We start from the raw sequence: 16,832 nt of genomic DNA on the forward strand, positions 1-16,832 counted from the left end.
ATGGCCCCGCAGAGCGACCGCTCGCCGGACGAAGGGCAGCCGTATTTCGGTGGCGCCGAGGACCCCTCTTCGGCGGCCGGCGGGGGCTCCGCGGGCAGCCGGGGCGCTTCACCGGCTCGCACCGCCCTGGCCCCGCGGGAGACGGCGGCCCGCAGGAAGGGGAAGACGCGGCGGGGCCGCGGCAAGGCGCGCAACGAGGGCTTGCTCAGCAAGCAGAAGAGGAGCCGGCGCATGAAGGCAAACGACCGGGAGAGAAACCGCATGCATCACCTCAACTCCGCCCTGGACGCGCTCCGCAGCGTCCTGCCCACCTTTCCCGACGACGCCAAGCTCACCAAGATCGAGACGCTCCGCTTCGCCCACAACTACATTTGGGCGCTTACACAGAGCCTCCGCCTGGCCGAGCAGAACCTGCCCGAGCCCCCCGCGCCGCCGCCACCCCCTGCCACCGCCTCCCCGGGGCCCTGGGACTCGCCCTGCCCTGCGGCCCCGCCGCCCGCCGCTCTGCGCCGCGGCCCCGCCGCCTTCCCCGCCTTCCTCTGAGCCCGCCGCCCGGCCAATGTCCCCCCGCTTGCGGCCTTCAAAGAGCCGGCGGGGCGGAGCGGGGACTCCCGGTGCTGCGCCCCGGGGGGCGGTGGGAGCCCCGCTCCCCCACGCCCCGTCCCGTCCCGCTCGGCTGGAAAGCGCAGCGGGAGCGGGCGGACAAAAACAAATCACGGTTTTGTACTCGTTAACGGTAAATTATATTAATTTGTCGCTATCGGTATTTATTGATTATATTTTGTAACAAATATGTATTTTGTATATAAGAGTATTTTTAGCAGCGGTGGTCCAGCTGTCTGTACCCGCAGCTGTATTTTGGGTTTTCTGAAGAAGAAGAGGAAAATAAAGCGTGTCGCGGCCAGACCTGTGCAACGCCGTGTTTTTATCAACGAGCGCTCTCCGGGAGTTTCAAAATCGCGCGCACCAATGCCGGGGAGGGCAGCGCCCGCCCCGCGGGGGCTTCCTCGGGATCCCGGGCGGTGTGCCCGCTGCGGGGTCGCTCCCTTGCGGGAGACGAGCGGCGCAGCGGGGTCCCGCGCTTGTGCGCACGCCGGCGTGTGCCCATCGAAGCCCACGTTCGGATTGAAAACCGGCCTCTCTCTGCAGGTGCCTTTTCCCGCAGAGCTGCGGCCGATCCCGTTCCACCGTCTCCAGGTGAGGTGTGCCCGGCTGCGGGGCTGTTTTGAAGACGTCACTGGGGCACAGCGCTTCAGCATCTGGAGCGGTGCGGGTGCCCGGGGCAGCGTCGCCTCAGGCCGACCCCATCGTCCCCAGGGGTGAATTTAGCCGGGGCAGGCGCGGGACCGGGAGTATCAGTCGGAACCTGAAGCCGTGAGCGGGGGCTGGAGTGGGGAGGCGGGGGAGAGTCAGGCCAGCTAAAAGCGCAGGAGATGGGAAGGGCGTTACCTCCCCTGACACGGTGAGAAGAGAACCCGCATGAATTCCGTAAGCCCTTCCCGGCCCTCTCCTGCCGGGACTCAATTTGTAGCTGGTAGATTTACGGCCGGGCCGCCTCCCCGCTCCGCGCTGCCCCGGCGGGGCGGCCGCCGCTAGACAAAGCGGCCCGCGAGGCCAAAAGCCCATTGTGATGCTAATTGTTCTCAGCTGAGCCCGTTTGCCCGCGGCAAAGAGACGCTATTGAGGCAATTTGTAGAACAAAAGAAATTTGGTTACTGGAAACAAAGATGCACAAACACACTACCCCCCCCCCCCCCCCCCAACAACCTCCCCCTCCCGCACCGCAACAAAAGAGGCGAGAGTGGAACCTGACCGGGTACGGCATCCCGGCGGTCTTGTCTCGCCGCTTTGCCACCCCCCCTCCCGATGGGGGGGCAACCGCGGGGAGCTCCTTCCTCCCCCCCCTTGCCCTTCCTGCGCGCTGCTCCCGCTCCCCAAGGGCCATGGGGCGCGCTGGCGCGGGGCAGACCCAGCGGCGTAGGGAGGGCTGGGTGGTGGTGGTGGGTGCGCGGAGCAGCCCCGGCGCCCCGTCCCGCACCGGCGCCGCGGGCTCTGGCCATGGTGCTGAAGGCGGGCCGGGGGCACGGCGCGGTTGTCCCCTCGACGGGGCTCAGCCTTTGGGGTCTGCCCGAGCCGACACGGGGTGAAACAGAGCCGCTCCCCGTGCGTCTCTCCCGGGAGCTGCTGGCGTGCTGTCAGGTGGGCTGTTTGGGGACATCACCCAGTCCTGCGGTGAAGGGAGAGGCCGGCATGGCCCTGGTGTTAACCAGACAGACATTTTGCAGATCAGAAAACACATGGGGCTTGGTGGATTTTGGAGAAGCAGTGACCTCTACTTGTGCACTTGATCCAGCCTCGGTCAACAAACTCCCACGGAGAGGAGCTCCAGGTGTCCCACACACCTGTGAGAAGGGAGCAAGGGCATCACTGTGCTAGTGTTGACAGACCAGGTGAACAGATCTCACTTACTACTTGAGCTTTTTTGGAGATCTGCACTTTCTGTTGCCTTCTGGGACCTGCCCATCTATGCAGAGTGCCCCTCTTTTGCCTATTCACTGCTTGAGAAGAAATACCCACATTGCTGGAGAAACACAGGCCACAGGGCAAGGCTGAGGACTAGGAAAAGGCCGTGTGTGCCTATCTCTGTGTGTACTCTTATAGTCCCGAACGTGATCTATCTGTGTCGTAGATCAGATAGGCAGAATGAAAGACCTAATAGTATTCCTGCCCCTTCCCCCCCCCTTTCTGGCTGAATTGTGTATTGTTTTCGTACTCTAACAGTCTGCAAAGTGCTCCAAGGCCTCTGTGTGTGGCCACAGGCGAAACACCATCATTATTTGGGTGATAAAATCATTTAATGTTTTTTCCCTGCTAGGGCAGCTCCACTCTGATATCTCCCTACAGGAGGTATCATATTGTCCTTGCTATCTGCATGTACTGTGGGAGTGAGGAGGATCGCAACACACTCACTTATCTGCAAAAGTATAATTTTTGTGAAAAATGGCAAAAGAGAGCTCAGGGTGGACATGGGCAAGAAAAGGAGCAAGAAGAGCACGACAGTCCTCCAGTGAAGAGCAGGTATTACAAAAGTTCACAAAGATGTCTATACTGCTATATTTTCTGAGAGTGGTCACTTTAGTGGGTTTTACTGTGCTGCTGATTCTTTTTTTCTGGAGACTTAAGATGTGTCTGGTCTTCCAGCCGTGGGGCTATAGGTTGGGGGTGGATGGGGGGGGGTGGTGGTGGACGAATTTACTACCTCTAGAGAACTAGTGACTTCTTCTTTAGGGGCTTGAATGCGGTTTTTTTCTTTGCCTCCACATTATTAGGTTAATCATTGCTTGAACTGGTTGCTATGGTTTTGGCAAACCCATGGAAACTTGATAATGAAGACTGAAAGACTCCTTTTCCATTTATCTTTTCTCTATGTTTAGTGCATGATGGTCTCATTTCTCTTGATGGGGCAGTCCCAGCGCCAGTGCCCGGCTTTTATAACCACGGCTGCTGTAATGGCCTCCGGACTTTTTGATGTGGGAGAAACAGGTGGCTGCTGGGACCACGACCATTTCAGAGGCACAGGCTTGTGCCCTCACAGACTTACAGGCGACAGGATGAAAACCAACTTAACCTGGGCCCTGCCAGGTTTGGTTGCCAGGTGAACTCAACTTCTATTTTTGCAGCCAGGGGAGAATGCTTCACTACAACCTCATATTTTCATGCCCTCAATATTCAGTTTTAGGTCCCATTTTGTTTAGACAAGAAAGTCTAAATATCAGTTGGACTTGATGATTTTAAAGGTCTTTTCCAACCTTAACAATTCTACAATTCTATGAGCTTTTGAATACACGGTATTATCATTTATTGCAGAAATAAGGAGACTTTATACCTGTCTCCCTCTGAATCTTCTCTCTCCTCTGTGGCTGCTGAACTCTGGCTTTGCAGGTATTCAGCAAATTCTGGCTGTGAAGCCTCCTGCAACTGTCTCATCAATGCTCTGTTCTAGTCTAGGTTAAAATGGGGGATTGAGGATAACAAACAGCTGAAAACGCAGGCTGTAAATTATTTGCATGGTTCAGAGAGGCCAGGCTCATTGTCAGGGCCAGGGAAGGGGAAACACCCAGGTCCTTTCCTCAGCAACAGACTCATCCCCCTCCTCCTTGCTCCTGGTCGGCTCCCTCGTGTCTGAAGGCTGGCAAGAAAATGAAGGTGATTCCCATAATCCCGGGGCAATTCCTTTGACCTTAGGCCTCCACTCTGTGCTCTAAATACGGCTTTAAGTGAGTTGCTTCCTGCCCTCTCACATTGTTTGCCGCTGACACTGCAGTCAGGTTTCTTGGAGGAGGAGGTTGCAAACCACTGCCTGTCCTCTCCAGGACACTGGGAACCAGCGGGGGCTCCTGCAAGCAAAGCAGACCCTCTCACCTCTTCCAAAGTGCATGGAGGCACACCAGTGTCCCCCAGAAGTGCTTCTGTGCTGGGCTATGGCAGGATGCTTGGCTGCGGCTGCACTATCCTCACGTTTCAGTGTAGCCGTGCTTGCCGGCAGAGAAAAAGGCGAAGAATTGGGATTCTTTCACATGATCAGCCTTCAAAAGTCTGCCTTTCCCCCCCTCCTCCCAGCCATAATGACAATCCAAAGAGTTCCTGATAGGGTTTTAAAAGATGCTTATTCATTCACCGTCCACCAAGCATGAAAATCCAGCTCATTTGTTCATTTGTAGCCATTCTTCGCCCAAACGACCCCACAGGGGCTGAAGCCTGTTGCCGAAAACTTGTCACTCACACTTTTAACTTCTTTTTGTTGTACTTCTCTTTATTTCATTCTTCTGGGTCCCCACCTCCGCCACCACCCCACCCTCTCCTCCGGTCACAAAGGCAAGTCTGGGAAGCTCTTTAAAGCTGCAGTGCCTCCTTTTAAAAATCAATACAAAAAAAGAGCAATGGCTGAAAAGAGATCCCAAGTTTGTGTAAGGAAGGGGGAAACTCCATCTCGTCTGCATGGCATAGACAGGGAGGGCACGAGGGGGTATAGTACTGGGTGTCAGTACCCTTAAGCCACCTTAAGCCTTGCCTGGCCTTCATGTGGTGCCCTCACCAAAAGAGCTGGGCCTTCCTGTGTCAAAGGAAACACAACATGAGGGTTTAAGGGGCTTTTGAAGAGAGGACAAAAGCATTGACCAAGCAGTGAGCTCCCTGAGGAGCAGCCACTGACACGGCCTCTCTGCCACAGTGTCCTCTGCTCTGCTCAAAGGCTTTGCAGCGCTGATGCGATGGCATTACTTTCTAACAAGACTGCTCTGCATTGCCCTTTGGGAGCTGTGGGCTTCAGAGTGCACAGGAGAAGGGTAGATAAATGTGCACTTGTATTTTGAACTGGGCTAGACTGTGCTAACTAATCTCTGAGCAGGTCCTGTCTGCCTGTGAATCCAAGTTCCTGGCTGGCTAGTTGGACCCTTCCCAGCTTAGATCATTTAGTGGTGCTCTTCCTTCCCAGAGGAGGCAGTGAGGAGGTGTGTGGTAACACCCCCAGCATCTTTCTCCATTGCTGGACACACAGTGTCCTTTGGTGGGTTTTATGGCAAAAGCTCAGTGTTGCCTTTCCTTGGGTCACCCTGCCTCCCTGGTTATACTTGCACCTGGAATGTCCTTAGAAAACCCATGTGGGGACAAGCAGGAGTATGAGTTTTCCCACTAGGAAATTTCTGGCTCCTCTAAGCTCCATACACCCCCATAGCAGTGTTTCCTGGGGCACAGGCGAGAGCAGAATGCTGGGGATGAGACCTCAGCCCCCCATCATCGCTGGGGATTCTGCCTGGTCAAAGCATGGGGCTTCTCTCCCTGAGGGACACACAGAAGTTTTGTGCTTAATGGTCCCCACTGATATTTCTGAGTGCATTTAACCCTTGAAGCCAGTGGTTCTGCAGCTGCAGCCATGAAGAATCACTGCCTTTTGTTTTCATTTCAGCCAGAGCTGTGAGGCTTTACCTCATTTTTCTGGGGCCTCAGATGTGATTTTGCCTGGACTTTGTGCAGCTCTGGCACATCTTCACCTTAAGCCTAAAGGCTGTGGGTGAAATGTGGGCTGCTCGCCCAGCTTCAGCTTGTTATTTCAGATTGAAACTGCAGGGGAATTATCTCTCCCCTCCTTCCCACCCTGTGTTCACAAGTGGAGCTCATTTTCTCTCTTCCACAAGGCACCACATCCCCAGTCTTCAGTACACACATTTCAGTGGAAAAAGTTGCCACCAATATGCCTTGGTATAAAGGGTGATCCCCTCTCCAGGGCAGGGACAATAGCATGAGCTGAAGAGGAAAAGAGAAACTCTCTCCCTGTCATCTCCCAGGTACCAATCCATCATCCCCAGGTGCCGGGCACCAGGGCCCAAGCCCGGCTGCTCCCCCCTGGGCAGGTTGTTTCAGGCACCAAGACCTCACGCCTGCGGGACAGGGGGAAGATTAATGGGGCAGGTGCTGGTGCCCAGAGCTGGCTCTTGCCCTGATAAGGTGGGAGCTGAGATAGCACTGGGTCAATACTCAGCAGTGGCCACCTGGAGCTGTGGCTGGAGCCACCTGAGGGGCTCCAGGGAGGAGAGGGCACAGGAGTCCTTCCCCCAGTGCAGCCCAGTTGTGTCCTGGGGTAGATGCAGCTGCCGTACCTCACCACAGCTCCTTGCACTGTGCTGGTGGAGAGCCCCTGCTCCCGGCTGGACCCCCAGGCCTCCCCCAGCCATCTGTTCCCCCTGCCCACTCCCACCCATCGGCTTTCTCCACACAGCCCGACTCCTGGGGCAAAGCCAAGGTTTCAGCCTCCCCCGCCGTTAATAATTCCCGAGGGATTGCAGCGTTCCCATTTATCACCCTTCCTCCAAACCCCAGCTGTTATTTATGCGCGTGCCCCCCTTGCCTTTCCCAGTGCTCTGCTATGCCCTTGCTGCATCCTGTGATGCCCCAATGCCCCCACATTTTGGCAGGAGGGGGCTTTGCATGTGTGGGGGTCCCACCATCAATCCTCCCCACTTGAGGCACCAGAGCTTGCAGATAAATGGTACTGCTGGCTGCATGCATTCAAACTGTCAAAAGGCACCTGTTGATGGAAAAAACTGCAATCCAGGCTATCCAAAACCTTTTGTGGTTTGAAAAAGCTGCCGCGGTAATAAACCCAGATGTGGTTCATCCTTGCCTGCTCCTGGAACTTGGTTTTGTTCAACATTTGGTGGCAGGTGGGTGCCATGGGAGGAGTCTGCCAAATTTTATTAATATTTTCTTTGAGGAGCAGCGTGCTTCTGGCTGCAGGTTACTTACCCCTGCCCTTGGAATCTCTAGCTGAGAGATGTCCCTGCCTTGCCGAGCTCACTTTGGGGCACTTTATCTCAGTGACCTGGGAGGCTTACAGCTGGGACCCTGGGGGTGCAAATAGCAACGCTATAAATGCATTTTTTGAGTGCACTTGCCATCCTGCACTATGGCCTCTGCACTATCGCAAGAGGGATCTTTTGGAGTGTTTTGTTGTTTTCCCATGGTCTGTCCCTGCTCACTTGTGGGATGCTGTGCTGTCCTGGCTGCCCCACGCCGGGCTGCACGGCCGATTAGGGATCGTCTTTGTCACCTAATTGGATTTTTCAACCCTTGTTAGCCCGCAATGAAAATGTCACGGGCTGCAGGGAGGTGCCCATTCATCTCAAATTAAATTCGGTCCCCTCTCGGGCGAGCCGCGCCGCTATTCACCCCACAGCAGGCAGCTGCCGCTCACCGGGGGACGCAACCGGCGGTCCTGCGCCCGCAGCCACCCGGGGCCGGACGTGGTGCTAGGCAAAGGGGAAGATGCCCATGCTTGGCCAGACACGCGGAAGACTGGGGTCTGCGCAGCTCCGGGTTATCTCTCCAGGTGGTCCCCAGGCTTGCTGGGGGATTTGCGGGCCGTGCATGGCTGTGCCTTACCAGGAGGTGGTGCTGGGATCCCGCGCCCTTGGCCTTGGCCGGACACGGGCTTTGGGCACGCTGCCTTTTTCAGGGAGCCATCGGGCTGCGAGGGGACGGGGGAGGTCATGGCAGGAGAGGAAGGAGCCCTCCACAAGGTCCTGATGGAAAAGCAGGGAGCTGTGGTTCAGACTGGGAAGGACCTTTCCCCAGGAGGAACATGCCGGGGAGGCCTCAGAGAAGGACAGACCACAACTTCTGCCTGAAGAGCAGTATTTTGGGGAGGTTTTTGGTCCCCTGCGGCTCTGACATTGCCTAAGCTCGCTCATGAACCCCCGAAACCCACTGCAGTCTGGGGAAGGGACTCCAGGCAAACGATGCTGCAGCCAGCATGTGTTAGAGACGGTTTCTTAGCTGAGCACTGAGAAGTTCCTTGCACTCGGGGTTGTGCAAGGGTGTTTCATAAAAGGCAATTACAGAGCTGTCAGCCCCCTAATGCAGCCGCAGAGGGGCAGCTCGTCATAAAACCGGATCTCAGGTCAGGTCGTCTTGGCCACCAGGCGCTGGGGAGCAAGAAAGCAATGTAGAGGTGATGGGAAACGGGCTCTGCCGTGGGGTGGGCTCGAGCTGAGCCCTCAGGGCTGGCCGGGGTGAGCCCAGCTACGTAAGGGCTACGTAATTGCCCCCGGTATGAGATGTTAAATAAGAAACAGCAGGGCTTTTTTTGAATGCACCGTATGACTAGAGAAGGTGAAATTATTTGTGGCAAACAATGGTGTTGATAACTTTTTCCGTTCCTCGCTTTCCTGCGAGTAAACATCTATTCTTACTTTTGTAAAAGCCTCCAGCAGCCAGGATTGTTTCTGTCCTGACTGGATGCCTCCCAGCCGGGGAAAGAGCTTTCCTGTTGCCTGCCCAAATTCTTCCTCAGTGATCTGTTAAAGCCCAAAGTGCCTTTGCCTTTCCCTGAACCACACATGCACCCAAAAACCTCTGTGACCTAAACTTAGCAAAAAGCAGATGAAAGAGCTCTGGGACTCCCCAGGGAGAATTAATGATCTGCAAACAGACGGATACTCACAAAATGCTTTTTTTCTTGCTCTCCTCCCCTCTCTGCAGCTGACATATATATTTGGAGAGACACTTGGAAAAATGTGCCCCGGGTGTATGGTCCCCAAGAGAGCTATGGGATTTTGCAGGGGTTCACCAGTGCTCCAAGCAGGTGATGGACAGGGAGGAGGAGAAGGGGTCCGTGGGAGCATTAGGAAGGGAAGACCATTAATTTCCTTACTCAAATGACTTCTGCCAATGCTGCCTGGGAACTGGGATCCTCAAAATCCACCTTATGGAAAAGCAAAGCCAAGCAATGTAGGTGAGCTCCCCGCTGCCTTGGCTCACAGCACAGTTGCGTCACTGGCCAAGCTGTGAAGCCAGGGCTCCTGCTCCAAGACATTTTTATTGTCTGGGAACCACGTTGAGGAAAGGTGTGGCTTGTTTTTATTTTTTTTTCCTTCCCTATCTTTATTTGACCAAATCCAGGAAAACTCAGGGGATGGCTTACATTTTGGAGCAGCGCAATGGGCCCTGCTTTTCAGACAGCTCCAGACAATTCACAGGGCCACAGAGATGCTGCTCATAGTCCTCGTTCCCTCAAATTGCCATTTTCCACAGCCCTCGATGGTGTTAAAAATGAATGCATCAGGTTCCCTGGACCAGAGGGTGGGGGAACCCTGGGGAACCCTGGCTTCCCGGCTCCTGCAGGAAGGAGCGGCTGCTGGCTGCCTAAAACAGGCTGATGCGTCACAGCCAGAGGCTTCTTGGCACACACTGGGAGCCCCCAAATATGCTGCAGGACAATACATCAAGAGGGTGAAGAACAACAACAATATCTCAGGAAGCAGCCCAGGATACTGCAGGGAAGAAGCCTGATTTAGACCATTTCCTGGCCTGAAGGTCTGTGCCATGGCATGGCTATGGCTGTCCTGTCCAGACTTGTTGCTGGAGTGGCTGAGATCGTTTGCAGCTCCCCACATATTTCTTCATCTACTTATTTGTCAGTCATTTACTATTTCATCAAACTGCTCAATTTTTGCATTTGCACTATTCCCAAGCAGGCTGGCCCAGGCAGAAATAAGATCTGCTAATGGTGCATGGAGAAATGTTGGGGAGGTGTCTGAGGGGGGAAAACATGCGTTTCTTATAGCGCTGGCCAGCTTTGGTTTCTGTGGCCTGAGTTTGTGCCCTGAAAATGCTTGCCACCTCTCATTCCTGTGGGAAGGCAGCATGTCTGTCCCCTCTGCCACTGGCACTGCTCCTGTTCTCTGCTCTTCTCCATCCCATCTCCCGCTGTCACATCTGCAGTGCTGGCCCTGGTAAGGCCACAGCAATGAATTGGCTTTGCTGCAGAAGTGGGGATTTGCAGAAAGCGAATTAAAAATCCAAGCAGCTGGGAGGGGAAGGGGCTGCGCTGCCTTTCCCACTGCTCCCCCTGTACTTTTCACCCCGGCAAGGTCAGCCCTGTAAAACACAGATGGGGGAACCCTGTGGCTTCTTGATTACTGTTGGTGTAACCCCTCCCAGGATAATCTAACCCGTGGAAACAGAGTTGGCAGAAGCGGGGCTGGGGAGCTGCATTTTTGCTACAGGGCATTTTGGATTAAAGCCCTGCTTTCAGCCTCGGAACCCTGTGCTCCTCCAAGACACCTCTGCCCTGTAGGACACCTTGGAAGGGCATCAGCCAGGTATGGACTGGCCCAGCATTTTCATATTCCTAGAAGCCAGATTGTTTTCCCAGTTCTTTTTATATCTTTATATATACCTACAAGATTTTTAAAGAATTCCGTTTCAATAAAAAACCTTGGCCATGGGGCTTATCTCTCCAGAGCCAAACTGCACGACCTCTGTCAGAACAACCTGATGGGTGTACTCCAACCACTAAGGCACAGCAACATACTTTTGGTTTAATATTTGTATCAAAATAGAAGTTAAAGAGCCCTTTCTCAACACTTATTACTGTTTATATGGTTTTAATGACAATATTAACTCCAGTCAGCATTCCTAAGTTTCTTTTTCTTACTTTTCAGCTGAAAAACTTTTTTTACCTGGACTAAATGGCCGTGTTCCTCCTCTGTGTGAGTCTGGGGGCTTGTAAAAGCTCTGAAAAGCTGGATTTTGGGAGCAAGCAGCCCATGGCAGGCAGCCCCAAGCCTCTGCTAAGGGCTCCCTACCACACCTCTGCCTTGGGTCTGTGCAGAGGAGCTTCTCTGTGTCCTTCAAATGAGCTGAGAAATGCTTATTGGACAGTCAGAGCTCCTCCTGCCACAGTGAGATGGGATGGAAGCTCCTTTCCCGTGGCAGGGATGACTCTGGAGAGGCCTTGTGCATACCAGTAATTTCTCCCAATTACTTTAATTTCCCTCCCCTCCCCTCTTCTATAACTCTGCTCTGCTGTGCGTGATGATGAAAGATATTTTAACTCCCAATGAAAAAACAGACCATGGAAATCAAAGTCTCTTTTTAGAGCTTCTCGGAATCGGAGAGGCCGGGGGCTAATAAAATCCCGAGTTAGGAAGTGCTGCGGAGGCTGAAACCTTCCCGCTTGTCCCATAGCAAGGGCGGAACAGGGACCCATTCATCGCGGAGCCGTGTCCCATGGAAAAGCCGAGGGGCAGCCTGGTGATATACGCGGCACCGGTGGAAAGGCGAGGAACAGACTGGGCTTTGTCAGAGGTGCCGCAGCCCGCGCTGGCTGGAGAGGTGGCTTTGGTGATGCTGGGATGTGCCGGATGTGGCTGGCACCTGGGTTGCCAGTGGCTGGGGGAAGAGCCAATGGCCCTGCAGAGGTGCCGGGGCTTCCTGCGGCGGGAAGTGCAGCCAGAGCTTTCCCTGTGCTTCAGGGCTCGGCTCATGCCCGAGCTGAGCTTTGTCGGCCTGGCAGGGCAAATAAATAGGCTTTTTGCCCTGAGTCCTTGCCCTACAGATCACAGCAGGCTCAGCCAGTGAATGCTCTGCAGAGCAAGGGTGGCTTTGGACTAAGCTTTGCAGATAGGAAAGTCTGTGTGCACTAATCCTGCACTGGATCCAACAGTGCCGAGGGGTTGGGTGTAGGATTAACCAGGGCATGGTGATAGGGGCACAGCATAGGGGCAGACAGCTCTGTGAGGCCCCCAAAGATGAACCTCAGCAGGGACAGGACTCCTGGGATAGTTATTTGCATGCTCCTGTGGGTCTTGCCTGATGGGTGAGGAGTTCTGCTTTGGAGGCAGAACGTAGAGGTAAGCTAAGGTAACATCACGTCAGCTGGGTCAACATGATGATTCCTAAGTTGCCAAATTACCACGGGTTATGATATCCCACTTAATGCGGGAGATTTACAGCACATTGGTTCTTACGACTGCCTTTCCAGAGCCTTCCCCATCCACCTCTACTTCCCAAGCAAATTCATTCCCATACATGCACTGCCCAGACAGTGCATATATGGGAATGGACTTGCTTGGGAAAAATGTTTTGTGCAATTGAGAGCCCCATGGGGTATTTATTTTACTTCATTTTTTAATTTTAGGATGTGATATTTTTCTATATTCTGTTTTTGGTTTTTTGGAAATTTGGCATCAGCCAAGGAACATTGCCTGGCCATGCTTTGCAAGGCTGAGTGTATCTCTCCTGGCACAGGGCTGCTTTCTACAGTGATGCTGGAAAAATCTGTTGAGCAGAAGGTGGTTGAGGAGGAATTAACTTTTAAAACATACAGACAACGCACACGCAAAATAGTCCTCTCTAATGCAGCACCTGGGATTTGAGCAAATGACAATAACAGAGTGGTGGGGTTGTGTGGGATGCATGATTGGCCTGGGCTGAAGGCAACAAGGGTCCAGCCAAACACAGGCAGGGCTAAGGAGCTCCTGGCAGCCACTGAGGAAATGCTGACAGCTTTTAAACATTGTTATTTTTGCCACTGTGTCTCTGTTTTCCTGATGGTTCTCCCTGCCTGTACCCTGGGTCTGTGTTCCCCTATGGCTGAGCTGGATGTAAGGATTTCATGAGCAAAATGTTTGACTTATGGATTTAAAAAAATTTTTCTCTCTATGTGTTGAATTATAAAAAAAAATATTTTTGTTAGCAAGTGGGGAACTTTGCCTGGCTGAGCAGGGCTCTATGATGTGTCCACTATCAGCAAAGCTCATCTGGTTAAGAGGGTTGGGGCAAAATTACCTGTTAACACATGGATGTGCAAACCCCCACCCTGCAGGTGGCTCAGCCCCTGCCAGACCCGCAGCACCCACTGGGAACGGTAACTCGAGTGGCATTTGGGTCCAGTGACAAGGACTGGAATCCAGGAGCTGCTCTAGTGAGGGGCAGGTGCAGGGAAGAAGCACCATATGTTAAATAGCCCAGAGGAAGCTTTCAAGCCTCTGTTGTAAAAATCCCCCATCTTTCTCCCTGTATTTAATGCATCTTTGTATGGACACTAATTCCTCAAGTATCCACGCCAGGGTTGACTTTTAGTATGTTTGTCCAGGCAGGCTGCCAGCGAGCGGTTCCTACAAGGCTCCTGAGCTCTGACATTTGTTAACGCAGCAGTAAATCACAGTGGCTCTTTGGGCAAGGTTTTTCCTGACAAAACGGCGGAGACGAGCGAAAGAGAGAAAAGACCACAACAAAATGCAAAGGGCTTATTTACGCCGGAGAAGAGTAGCTGTCCTGAATGAAGCAGATGGGGGACAATGAGGGAAAACTCCATCTCCGATCCCTCCGCTACCCCCATCTCCCCTATTCATTGTTGGGCAATAACTGAAAGGGGAAACAGTCTGAGGTTGATACTGTTGGCTGAGGAAGGTGACGAGGAAAGCCCAGCTGGCCAGGTCAGTCAGGGAGAAACTTGCTGAGATGCCAAGGTCTTGGAAGCCTTAGAGTGAGTTGGAGCTTTGGTAATAGTGGGATTATAACCCTAAAATCCCTTGTCCCAAGCCCCTTTGGTTACTTTTGTCCCCCTGCACTATATTTTGGGGGGAGGACATGTGACACCCTCCTTCCCCACACTTGGCAGCTGGCTGTGGTTTTGAGTGAAAAGATGGTTTGGGGAGGAAACAACTCAGTGTTATTGAATGGGGAGATCTCACTCCAAACCAGCCATTTCTGTGGCAGCATCTCCATCCCAGTGTGGGCTGCGTCCGATTCTGGTGCTGCAGCCCTTCTTCCCATGCCTACCCCCAGCCCTGCTGCAGCATGGGTATTTATTTATCCCTGCCAGCTTTCTGTCTTCCCTCTTTTTCCCAGCTTATTTATGGCTGTTGCCTTTCAGCTCCTGGCCACTGCAGCCTGAACTTGGCCATTATGTGTGGCTCGTTGCAGAGGCCATCAATCTGTGGGGCCAGCACGCAGCCTGATGGACTTCCCTCATCATCATCAATTTTCCCCATCATGCTGGTGCATCCCTTTGGATCTTGGGCAGCTGCACATGTGCCCCTGGTGGCCTCTACACTCCCACCCCTGGACACCCGCTTCATCCTCACAGAAGCCTTTTGTCCTGGGATGCTCACAGGCATCAGGTGGGCCTGCTGAGTTCAGACATTCAAGCAAGGCTTGAGGTGGCTTCAAAGAGGTGACAGGAGTGCATTGCATAGAAAAAAGTACATTATTTTGCTCTAAATAAGCACTGCGGAGTCCTGCCTAGCCAGCCTGACATTTCAGCTCTGCAAGTTAAAACCCTTAAATTATCTATATTAATTGGGCAGGAAAGTTTTGCCTATTCTATATCCTGGGTGCAGGCAGAGGTGGGCTCTGCTGCCGTTCCAGATGACGCCCTCAAAAAGGCTGCTGAGCTGAAGCTGTTGCCTTTCTTGCCCCTGGGTGCTCCCAAGGTGTTTCGTCCATCTTGCTGTGTGTGGGTGCTCTTGAAGGATTGCACCGTGATCTTTGAGGAGCCGGGGTGAGAGGGTGGCACTGCTTCAACAGCAAATGGCAAAGCTCCCCCTCATTTTAGAGCAATGTCAGGGAGAATTATGTGGGTACCTCCAGCTGCAGGGATCTGTTTTGGAGGGGAGGCAAGAGGCACTGCTGAGCTCTCCCTGCCCAGTGCCAGCAATGCGATATCCCTGGATTGTGCCAGTTTTTGAGAGGTGCAACTCTCCCAGAGGAGTGGCTCAGGCTGCAGGGAGATGACACCCAGCTTAGCCCTTCCATGTGCCCCTCCAGGGCTGTGGGGTGTCTAATGCCTCCCTGAATGGTCCCAAGCATCTCTTCCTGTTAGGGGTAGGAAAGCAGCTGAAAACAAGAAGGTAACTCTTAGTGAGTTGCATGGTTTCATCTTGATTTATTCAGAATAAGTCAGAACTGGAAATAAAGCACTATTCAGCTAAAAAAAAAATAAAAATCAGGAGAGCTGCTCCAGCCAGGCTGTGGTCTACTGGGTGCACTTGTCTGGGGCTGAGAAATGCTTTTTGTGGCTGGATGTTGATGCAAACAGAGCAGCTTTGCTCTGTGTGGATGCCACTGCCCCATCTCTACTGAGGAGTGGAGGCTGTGGTTTTTGGGGAAGCCAGCAAGGTGCCTGGGGTCTTTTGCCAGAGAGATCAACATTTTTTGGGCTAAAGCAATGCAGGGCTGGCCACTGGTCAGACAGGAGCATTTCAGGAGCTTAATTTAATTAGAAGCACAGGTCAAAGTCCCTGGGGTGCCCCGTGGATGCCGAGAACAGCTTCTGGGATGTTGACTCCTGCCAGTTTGAATGTGTTACCGTGGCTCTGCTGCTGCCTTGTGGCGGGTAATGCTGGGCTGTCACCATCTGACCCGTGTGGGGAGGAGCAAAAGTCCAGGCTGGGTCTCGCTCAGCTACTTCGTCTTGCTGCCTCATTTGAAAATATCCGTGTGGCTGCAGTGGGTGAGCGGCCGGTTACATGTCTCCCCTTCCCGTGGGTATTTTTAGGGGTGGCACTTAGACTTGGCACAGGTACAAGCAGCTGGAAAATGCCTGGCATTTCCTCTTCCTGACAGGCAACCCAGGGAGGCTGGATGATGCTTGCAGTCCTGCTGTGCTGGCTGCCTGCAGGTGATGGGTATGAAGAGCAGGGGCACTGAAATAATGTCACCCCTGGCCCTGCTGCCCAAGGGGTTTGGTGAGGCTGGTGCTTGCAGGTCTGGCTGAAATAGAGGTAGAGTGTTGCACAGTGCAGTGCCTCTGTGCAACTCAAACACCACTTATTCCCAGTGTGGGCGATTGCTTCAAATCACCAAAATATTGCTGTGTGCAGAAGGAACTTTTCCAGGGGGCAAGTCCAGCTGCTGGCTGCTGTCATGGGGATTTCTGCTGTTGGTCTAGTATGAGCTGAGAGTGCAGAGCCTAGGCTGGCTTTGTGCACACTGTTGAGCCTGACATCTGCTGCCACCACAGCTTGAGAGGGAATAGCAGCCTGGCTGCTTGCTGGTCCTTCTGCCCGATGTGCTTGCTGTGAGAAGAAAAGTGTGACCTGTGGTCTTGTCCTTACCCATCTCCCCACCTCTCCTTCCTTCCTCCTCTCTCCCTTCACCTGGAAAAAAAATCCACCACTGGAGAGCCGTCTGGAGAAATCTTTTAGGAGGGGAAGCCCATAAATTTCCCTCTGGCTCCCCTGACCTTTGGTTTCCCAGGGGAGGTGTGTGGAGGGAGAGGAAGCATTTTCCCCATGGCAGTGACACAGAGGACTGGGGTCTCCCCTTGCTGAGCCAGATGTTATATAGATCCGCAAACCCAGGCCGTTGGGGTGGAAAGGTGCCCTGAGCTTTGCCTTGAAGTCCAGGAGAAGGATGCTGGTAAGTGGGCTATGAAAGCTTTGCTCTGTCTTGCTGGGGATGGTGCTGGGGGAAATGAAACCCCCCAGCTTTGTCCAGCAAGAGATACCCCCATCACATGTGCAGGAGGGGAATGGTGGAGGTGAACT

At 53.5% G+C, this 16,832-nt stretch overlaps 1 protein-coding gene across 1 annotated transcript; it reads left to right on the top strand.

Moving 5' to 3' along the window:
- NEUROG3 (neurogenin 3) lies at nucleotides 1-543 on the top strand. Its single transcript, XM_042033735.1, has one exon. It carries the CDS (start codon nucleotides 1-3, stop codon nucleotides 541-543), a length of 543 nt encoding a protein of 180 aa, XP_041889669.1.
- The last annotated feature ends 16,289 nt before the right edge of the window (nucleotides 544-16,832 follow it).

Source organism: Corvus kubaryi, unplaced genomic scaffold (genome assembly GCF_017639235.1).
Source record: "Corvus kubaryi isolate FWS band 111438036 unplaced genomic scaffold, C.kubaryi_AGA036_p1.0 37357, whole genome shotgun sequence".
NCBI lineage: Eukaryota > Metazoa > Chordata > Aves > Passeriformes > Corvidae > Corvus > Corvus kubaryi.

Excerpts from the sequence above, each read along its gene's own strand:
- NEUROG3 (XM_042033735.1), top strand. The coding sequence starts at position 1 with ATGGCCCCGCAGAGCGACCGCTCGCCGGACGAAGGGCAGCCGTATTTC.